General features: G+C 39.4%; 1 protein-coding gene across 1 annotated transcript in view; it reads right to left on the minus strand.

The window, feature by feature from the left end:
- col15a1b (collagen, type XV, alpha 1b) overlaps positions 1-9,235 on the minus strand; it is a 49,580-nt gene extending 40,345 nt beyond the window's left edge. The window contains exons 1-2 of the mRNA XM_062405356.1: positions 9,114-9,235; positions 8,749-8,813 (exon numbers count right to left, since the gene is read on the minus strand). Of these exons, the coding sequence (XP_062261340.1) occupies positions 8,749-8,813; positions 9,114-9,124 (76 nt within the window). The 5' untranslated portion in view covers positions 9,125-9,235. The remainder of the gene's footprint in view (positions 1-8,748; positions 8,814-9,113) is intronic.
- Between the last annotated feature and the right edge of the window lie 849 nt (positions 9,236-10,084).

A 10,084-nucleotide genomic window follows, 5' to 3' on the forward strand; every position in this document is an offset into this window, starting at 1 on the left:
TCAGGAGTATGATCGCCTTCTGCTGACCTGCATCAACAGTAGGTTCCTCGGCACGACTTCCCCTTCAGAACCGTGGAGTGGATCTCAATGGACCAGACCCTAAACACTGACATGAAGATGTCCAGGTGTCAGGTTTACACTCAGCCGCTCCCCTTGGTGGCTTCAACCTAAAACATTGACTTCTCATTCAATAAATATTAAGTGATGAGTCATTAAAGACAACTTTTACGATTAGTTGCTGCCACCTCAGCAACCCTGATCCAGAACCAGCATGTCGAGTCAGAGCTCGGGCTGAGGCTAACTTATAAAGTTAACCAGTAGCTAGTGAGTTTTGCATTTAGCAGCTCAGGAGCCAGATACCGCATACAATACTGGATATAAAACTGAATTTAAATTTGAATGGTAATTTGAGCACAAGTTTAAAATTCAAAAAAGATCCTGGACGTGCAAACAGGCACATACATTTATTTAATAATAACATAGCATATTTCAAGTTTGTTAAGGTGTAACATTTATATCCTCAAGTGGCCAATAAAAGTAGAACCATTACTTTGAACTGTGACAAAATAACTTCTGCTAGTTGAATGTGGCCAAAAACAGCAAATTACAGGACAATTTGAATCTCTTTGAACAGACGAACAAACAAAGAGACACCATTAAGTCAAACCCAGTAATGTTGGTGAAACAGCAATATTTGACGTAAGTTCTCTTACATTGGTCAACAGTGGGTTCTAATTGAAAAAAAAAAAAAACTCAGTTTTGACTTGAGTGTCTTGAATTGTGCAACAGTATTTTGGAATCAGACAGTGCAAAGTCAATCTTAAGCTTTTCTGCCGCCTCCTGCTGCTGCTGGAAACATGTGGGGGCCCTCACATAAAAGCAAAACAAACATAAAACACTTAGAGTTGGTTGATCATTTTCTGGTGGTTTGTCCGTATTTGAGACACTTAAAAAGTCCTTTTCACCTATAATTATCTTCATACAACTATTATACCACATAAGTGCCTCTCTAGGGTAAAGGTATATCCATTCAAAGTCAGCTAGATTGTGTTAATATATACAAATTTAGTGGCATGTGATTGGAGCTCAAGCTCTGCACTGATTGGTTTAATGGTTACCAGGCTGCCTGTCAATACACAAGTTATTGAGACAATAACCAGTTGACTGAGCTACTGATGAACTTATGACTTGGAACACACACACACACACACACACACACACACACACACACATATTACACAAACAGAGAACACAAGTTCACTCAATGGCACACACTCAGATCTGCAGCATGTTTCAGGAGAAAGAATGCATTGTTAGGACTCGTAGGGAGTCAGAGCTGGACATCTGTAGAAGGACAGTTTCCATTACATCAAGTGTCCCTACGACCCCTGCCATCCTCTCACCCTTACCTCACCCACTGAATTACTCTGACAAAGGCAGAGAAAGGATGAGCAGTGCAGTGATATTTAGATTATAATTACTTTCCATGTGCTAGTGGCTGTTCAGGGAGACAGCTGGTTTCAGAAACACAATCAGATCAGACAGATAGACAAGCAGGCAGACTGATTTGAATGCTCAGCATCCGTTAATCCATTTCCTTTTTATAGTTATCTCACTTCAAATCATTGTTTGAGGAACAAATGTAATAATAATAATTATGAATTTGCAAATAATAAAGATATTTGCCACAAAGACCAACCATTCTTTGCTAATGTGCACATTAACTGTATAGTACCACATTGCCCTTAAACAAGCGTCATAAATATGACGCTTGTTTTTTTGTTATCATAGTACATCAAAGTATAACATACATGTGGTGAATGCACCCTCACAATCTAAGGAATCTTATCTGGAAATTAAGACATTATGACATTTGTTACTGTGTTCATCAAAGCTTAATTCTTGACTTAAGATAATGCCATCTATACTGGATCGACCCAGACAGTCAATAAAAACATCTGGTATCATAGATACGACTTGTTATTTACATCTGCTTACATCCTGCTCATGCATGTATAAGCCCCAGAGCTTTGAATGTGAGACGCTGTGTGTGTGTGTGTGTGTGTGTGTTTGCTCAGCTGCGAGTGTTGTTCCCAGAGCAAACAACCCCACGGAGCTTCTCGCAACGACTCATCTCCTCCTCTAATACGAATGGCAATGAAAGACAAGGGAGGCACAGTGATGGGGGAATTCTTTTGCTCATGCAAAGTGTCAGCATCTCAATCATGGTGTGAGGCGTGAAACCCACTGGGCAACGCTGATGTGACAAACGGACGCATTCATGGTACTGTAGGAAGTTTTGGACAATAAGCATCAGTGAAGTCCTGCAGGTCTGTGATGTATTTTGGAAGTGCTCCACACTGGGTAGCTGTGACAGACATTTCAAGTGAACCTCATGGAATGAAAGACAACCTTCAGTGAAATGTCGACAGGAAAATATTGTCTCATGTTCCCTCCACAGTCCCTCTGGCAGAGCACCATCCATTGACGTCCACCCACTGAACCCTCACTACAAAATTCACTATTGTTCGGAACTGCGGAAGTAAAAAGTTGAGCAGTGTGGTGGTATTTCTCCTCTACACCAATCTTCAGCTTGTCTGTCTGATGAGACACTTACAAAACAGTGCACCTGATGGGTGCAGTTGCAGCCATCCATACAGTCAAGTGATATTACTGCTGAAATGGCACTTTCTGCACACAAAGTTAGACCATTCCCATGTCTTGCAACAGATGCGGGCGCACTGAGTTTTTCTACTAAGGCCCGGGGATCAACATGATGTTTATTTCACACAACAATGACATTTTCCTTATAACCCCTCAAATGATCCGAGGACATGTGTACAACAACTTGAGACGATAAAATAGTCAAGTGTATTGAGTGTCTCTTCTCCTTTAGCTAAAAGAGTAAAACGATTTTCTAAACCAATCAAAGTCATCTTATCTGCACTGGGATCCACAACACACATTAACATTAGGTAGTTTTTACATATTATATAATATTTCTATATAAACTGGCAATTCATTTTCTTTAAAGAGAGCAAATGGAGATTGGTTGTGACCACAGAAATAAATGGTATGAATTGTACAGAGCTTGTAGGTATTGCATCCAGTGGAAAGCAACTGTTAGTATTCACATTTAACAGTCATTGCCTTTGAACAAAGGTTACGACATAACTGTTACCGTTTATTTATGTCATTGTCATGCTGTCAAAGTGCTCTTTTACAGTCTTGTTAATATTCTCTGAGTTATGCGGCTTGTTGATTATGATTTAGTGTTACTCATTGGGGGCACTAACAACCAAAACAGAGAATTAGGAGCAGGAACTCAGCAGCACATTCATGTCGCCTCAGGGAGCAACAGGGGAGAATTTGAGCTGCTAATGCAAAGGTAAATAGTGATAAGGCAGCTGTGGCACAGGGCGTTCAAACAGGAACATGTGTGTTGGGTTCATATTTCAAGAAATTGTCAGTCAAAAGCTTAAAATGTTAATTTTAGTGTTAAAGAACATTAAAACATGGATAGTGCTGCCAGATTGTTGGACGACATTCCACAAGAGAACCCACAGAGGTCAAAGGTTATCACATGAGGGTTTGAGTTGTTTGTTGTTAGTATTTTAGGCAGATTTGTCCTTAAAGGGAACGATGGTGTGTTAATGTGAAGGAGCTCTCCGTCCGCAAACAGCACAACCTTCCTCGTTTCAGACGCCACAGACCCAAATATGCAATAGCATAAACACATTCAGACAGAAAGACAGTGTGCCCAACCTTCCCCTTTAAACTCACTCAGTTATTAAAGGTTACTTGAAATTGAGAAAGTGAGCTGCATGCTGGAGCAGTTACACAAAATCAAACAGACGGGACAAGGGTGTAGAGGAGGATTTTGGCACCTTGGGGTCTTGAAGGGTCTCTCTAAGTGATTGTCAGGGAAGTAATGTGTGAAGCAGGATTATGAAGTAGATTTTTGACATTGGTCTTTTTATTTTAGGGGTAAAGTTTCATGAAACAATGGTCTAACAGAGACCTATTTTTCTCATGGTCAAATCATGACAAATGTGGTAATAGTCAAATATATTTGGGCTTTTTAAACATGAAATATGAATATTATGTAACATTTAAATATTCTAACTTCATACATTTAACATAACTAAATGCAACAGCCTTTGTTGTACACATAAGAGTGCATACACTGCATGTACCTGATTTAGATATTTTTAAAAATGCAATAAGTTGTATTGAAATAGTTCTGATAACACAAACATAACATTCTATCACAGCAGTGAACAGAGGTCCAATATTTACTAAGCCTATCAAAAACATGTCTAATTTGGGATAAATGCCTGATCAAGGCAGAAAAAGCCAAATCAAAGTGTGAAAAGCCATGCAGGTGAAAAATCAGTCTTCCGTGTCCTGAGACACACTGCAGGAGTATTCCTGTTCCTCACAGGTTATGACTTGGATTTCATGACGTCACCTCATTAGCTCTTTAAACACAGTCAGTGGCCTATTAAGTGCTTTTGCTGAATTATCAGCAGAAGGTCTAGATGCTGTGGAGGAATGTGGACTGAAAAACCACTGCTGTGTTTTCACATGGGGAGACACGGAAGCAGGTCGCCATCCAACGCTCTGTTTTTGTGTTTGTAAGATAACACAAATAGTCCTTATTTTGTCTATAGATTGTACTCTTAACAATATTATTTTGAATGTTGGGTTCATTCTACCTCATAAATAGTCAAATGTTCATGTTTTGTTACAATAAATGATTTACTCTACAAGTCTCAATAACTCATTTTATCACCCATGTTATCACACAGTTATGCACACTGATGCAGGCAGGGATCGAACCACAACACCTCTGGCCTTAAAATGAAGTACAAGAGAACATCACAGAGTTGACCTAAAAAAAAAAACTACTTTTAAAATGTCCGAACAGGTTCACCCCCACGTTTCAGTCCAGCGTCATTACACGATACTCAAGTTAGAACCATACTATTACACGAGTATTCGGTATAAGTTTTATTAAATCTCAAGTAAAAAGTGTAACATTTGCACATAAACAAAACTGAATGCTCTCCTCAAGTAAAAAGACCTTCTTTGTATGTTTCCTGCCCCAAAGCTGAGACAGTATGGAACAGAAACACAATGATAATGAGTCATGGTCCACTTTTTAAACAGTCACCATGGAAACAGTGTACCCAAATAACAACACCCACCACCCACTAACAGTTAAATATTTCCTTTCTAAAAAAAGAGCTGTAAATGTAACTTTTTATCATAGAAAAGCATAATGCCCGACTATTAATGCTTATCATATCGACTTAATATCCGCTGCTACAGCACAACAGCTTTAGCTCTCCTCATTTTGAGCCCAACTGCACACCGGGAAAACCACATCATCTTACGTCATGGAAAACATGACACCATACACAGAGAAGTGGGAAAATATATATCGTACGGCTATTCTTAATTTCAAATTTCCACTCAGAAATCCTACAGAGCCCACTGTTAAACACATACGGCAATGACACCTTTTACAGTTGGACCATTGTGTTCAGCAGTTTTTTCGAATGGAAGCCACTCCGTCTCAATGAGCACATTTCAGACAGGATGCTGCTGCAGTGAGGGGCGGCCAGTTCTCCAATATACTGAGGAGATTTAGGAAAATACCTTTTATACACTTTTATGACGTGCCAGGTTTCTAGTCTCATAAAAATTCTAAATGGAACATGGTGGGATTTTCTTTCCAGTAACCAAAACCACATAAGGTCAAGATGGGAGACGATCCAAAGGCTCAGATGTAAAGATAAACTTAGTTAAACATCACAGGCGACTGCATGGGAATAAAATGGAGATATGTAAATATGTTTTTTACAGCAGAGAAAACTCTTTCTTTAGCTGATCTGAGTTCATAAAGCAACATTCAGACACTGACAGAACAAATATGTATAGTAAGGCTGTTATTAAGGTTTTTAAACCTGACTGAGATTGTTAACTGCAGAATAATGTGACTAGGTTTCACTGTACAGACGAGGGTCTCAACCAAAGCAGACTCCTACTGGGCTCCCCTCACAATCATTTATATTGGATAAACATAGAACCCATTCAGAGCTACTCAACCAGCAGTAAATGAAAAGTGAAGGTTCCCGAAGGCAGGAGTGTTTTTGGGGGAACAGGACGAAGTTTGAAGTGTAGATAACAGTAAGACAGAACTCCATGTTCAGTATTAAGAATGAAGCATTAATAATGAAATTTGCTCTTAGAGAAAGGTCTAAATTTGTGCTCAATATGAATCACAGATTCTGCTACACTGCAGTTCCGAAATTAAGAGGACCCTTGACTATGTCTAATTAGCTTGTTTACGGTGAACCAATTTAACCAATTGCAGCCAGCATTTTGCCTTGTCCATGTGTGTCTTCAGAGAGAATGCCAGCATTCAAGAATCATAAGAATTACAGTGTTTGCTCATTGTTGGAACTGTTGGATGTCTCTATAATTTTGTAAGGTCTAAAACTTAACATGTAAAGAGCCTTCAGATAATGTATGTTCAGATTTGTAGCTATACAAAGCTTGCCATTTGCACAGACGTCAATTTGCCTCTGTGAGAAACTTCCACTGTTGACTTAAATAATTCCCTACCAGTATGTATTCATATCTTTTATACAAAATTGCAAAGAAGAATAAAAGCACAATATTCCCAATGTAAACAAGCTGTGCGAAAGCGAGTATGGACAATCCTGAAGAAAAAACGGGCCAGACCTTCAAAATAAACGTAGCCGAAATCAAGCCTACCTAAAACTGGTCCTAGTCAGCCTAAGTAACATTAAACATATTTTCTCAAGAGAGCCCCCAGAATTTAGCTGTTAAGGATTTCAGAGGGTTTCAGACATTTCAGACACCCTGAATTTTGCACCCAGCTTCCATGACATAACAATTGCATAAAGGACTTAAGATAAGGCTGATGCTTTCAGATTTCTTAACACTGGAGAGTGTTCAGCCGCAGTGTTACAGTGTCACAAATTCATCATCATCTTAACAGTAATAAATGTAACAGTAATACAAATACAGGCCCAAAAACGACATTGTTAGATTCAGCTGAAGATCATGTTTTGGGGTTAAAAGGTTAGAAGACCATTATCGTAGTGGCTACAATAATAAACACACGGTCGAGGTAAAGGTTGTAGAAAGTTCACGGGTAAAGGAAACCACAATGACTTATGTTTTCACATGGGAAATTAAATGTGATCAACTGTGTCAAAGTCCTGTGTTTGGTCAACCCACCCAGTCCAGCTCTGCTGCCTCCAGACACAGACTTTGTCACTCTATATACTATGTCACAAAGAAAAAATGTTAATGCAGCTTCGCTTCAGCACTTTGAAGCTCTGATGTTTTGCTCCAGAGTTAACAGACGATAAGCCACGGGACTCTGGTCGTCAATTGCCTCTCAAACACAGCTTTATATCAGGCTACATATTAGCCATTCTCTGAAATAAACTCTGGAGAATGTACCGCACAGTGGGTTCCGGACATTATTTGTTTTTCACATGTGAACAACGCAGCAGGAGATTCACGTTCATCACAACGCAGAGACCTCCGGAGTATTCAGGTGAGAGGTGGCACAGCCTTATCAATAAAAGCTCTTGAATGTCACTGTCTTTCCAAATTAACATCTTCGTCAGTGTCTTCTAAATGAAAAACATGTCTATTTCATTATTAGATATTTCTTCTTTTTTTTTTCGTGGTGCATCTGCCTTGTTAGAAACTTCATCAACACGTCCAACATCAACATACTGGTAGAAGAAACTCCGGAGAATGTCCTCAGCAACTGACTCAGGATCTTTGATACAGCCCCTCCAGAAGATTTCAGGTGGTTACCCAGAGTTCAGTGCAGGTTAGAGAGCATCTCAACTGACATGAAACTGGTACAGAATCAATTGTGTTCTACGGCTCCCACTTCAAAGCTCAGTGTGACCCCTCATACAAACTCAACACTTAATTTCTCACCCTAGTGCAGCCTTTGACTTGTCTGCCACTTCCAGCTACTTGATTGTGCGCGCATGCACACACACACACCCACACCACCCACACCACCCACCCACACACACAGAGGATAAAGAGGGCAGAGGAAGCACAGTCTACTGTCAAACAAACAAACAATATCTCTCCTACAGAGCTGTATAAGAAGAGAAGAGACTCACAGCAGGGGGGGAACTGACTGAACCCCACAACAGCAGACAGAGGTGTGAAAATGGGGATTGAAAAGGGGGATTGTTTCATATTATGTGGCCTATGATGGGCCTGCGGGAGAGCAGAAAAGGTAAGTCCTATAATTTTGTTCTCATTGAAGACTAATCATTGATGAACAAGATTAAGAAGAATTGGAAATCACAATATCCCCTGCTTAGTGTGGGGTATGAACAAAGTGGGTATTAATTAATTAATTATTAGGAAAATGTTGGCTGACTGTTCACATTAAGTGTAAGGTGATAAAGCTTATAGATAAAGGATTGGAAAAGAAAATTGCGTCCTGAGGAAAAGATTGCTGGGATCAACATCCAGCGATGATGATTTGGTCCTTTTGCTGAATTAAAAGAACAAGAGACAAAATACCTGGCTACTCTGAATATTAATAAAAGAGCTTGGTGAGTCTCAGTACTGGGTTCAGGAGCTTTAACTGCACCACAGCCACTTCAGGATGTATTTCAAAGAGATAGAAAGAAATAAAATGGAGAAATGGAGAAGCATGAATGTTACCTTCTATAACCTGCAGGGCAGCGGTCAACCAGCACAGCAGGATGAGATGCAGGACAAGAGACCACCTGAGGAGACATGTCCGTCACTGAAACTGCACTTAAAATATTTGACATTTGACAAAAACTTTTGTAAAAGTGTATTGGTGAATGTAGACAACTTTCCTTTAAATTAACTTTTGTTTCAAAAGTATCCTGGAGAATTTGGGCGCAACATGCTTCGCACAGTGGAAATGCTATCACAGTTAGACTCTGAGGTAACTGAAAGGGTTTATGATGGTCGGAATGTTTAGCTTAAATCAATTAGATTAGAGTCTGATTTCTTTCAAAACTCAAATATATAAAGAGGCAGTATCTAAATGGTCTTACCTTTGAAACATTTTAGCAGGTGAATGAATAAAATCCAGGTTTGGAAGTGAACTCCGAGTACTGTGTGATGAAATTCAGCAAACTCTGTGGTCCCTCTGCCCGACTGTGGAGACCTGAAATCACACTGCTGTCTCCCTCTCTCTCTCTCCCTCTCTCTCTCCCTCACTCTCGGACTCTCTCTCTCACAGTACAAAGACTTTCTCAGTTCGGAGCGAAGTGACTCTAGGCCCATGAAGTTGGGAAATTTGACTCCCTTGAAGGAAAAAAAAAAAGACCCCCCCCCCCCCTCACTCACTCAGTGGACCCTCTCTCCTGACCTGCAGCTGCTTGTGTCACTGTCCTTTCATTAATAAAATCATGATGACTGTTATGACGTAGTTTTACATTTATAACTATCATTTAAGATAAATCCATGTCTGAATCTATATAAAATGTAGTAATCTTTCCAATATTTATCAGGCTATTCAAGTATTTTAGAGGAGTGATACATTTACTGAAAGTTTAAAGAATTCTAAAAGCACTCGTTAAAAAATGATTCAAATAATGAATGACTGAACAAATGAATTGGGGTGTATCGCAAATATCATGCAGCTGGATAAACCAGATAGGTGGTCCTGGGGCATAGACTGGGGCCCACCCCCTTCCACCCTCTGTGTTTTATGCATTATATATATATATATATATATAATGCACAATACATGCATATATAGAGAGAGAGAGAGAGAGAGAGAGAGAGAGAGAGAGAAAGAGAGATGTGGTAGGATATGTATATATGGATGCATTATATTCTTCTCACTAACTAATTCCCATTTTATAGATGGTGGTGAGCATAGTGTTACAGTGCTACATAAAAAAACTATTTAGTATATTTTATCATACAAAAGTTTGATAAAAATGTGTTAATATGAGCTACCATTGAGTTATTTGTCATAAAAGGCCAACTGCTTTTGTTGCAGCAAAACCCTTCAGTT

Source organism: Platichthys flesus, chromosome 14 (genome assembly GCF_949316205.1).
Source record: "Platichthys flesus chromosome 14, fPlaFle2.1, whole genome shotgun sequence".
In the NCBI taxonomy this organism is placed as follows: domain Eukaryota; kingdom Metazoa; phylum Chordata; class Actinopteri; order Pleuronectiformes; family Pleuronectidae; genus Platichthys; species Platichthys flesus.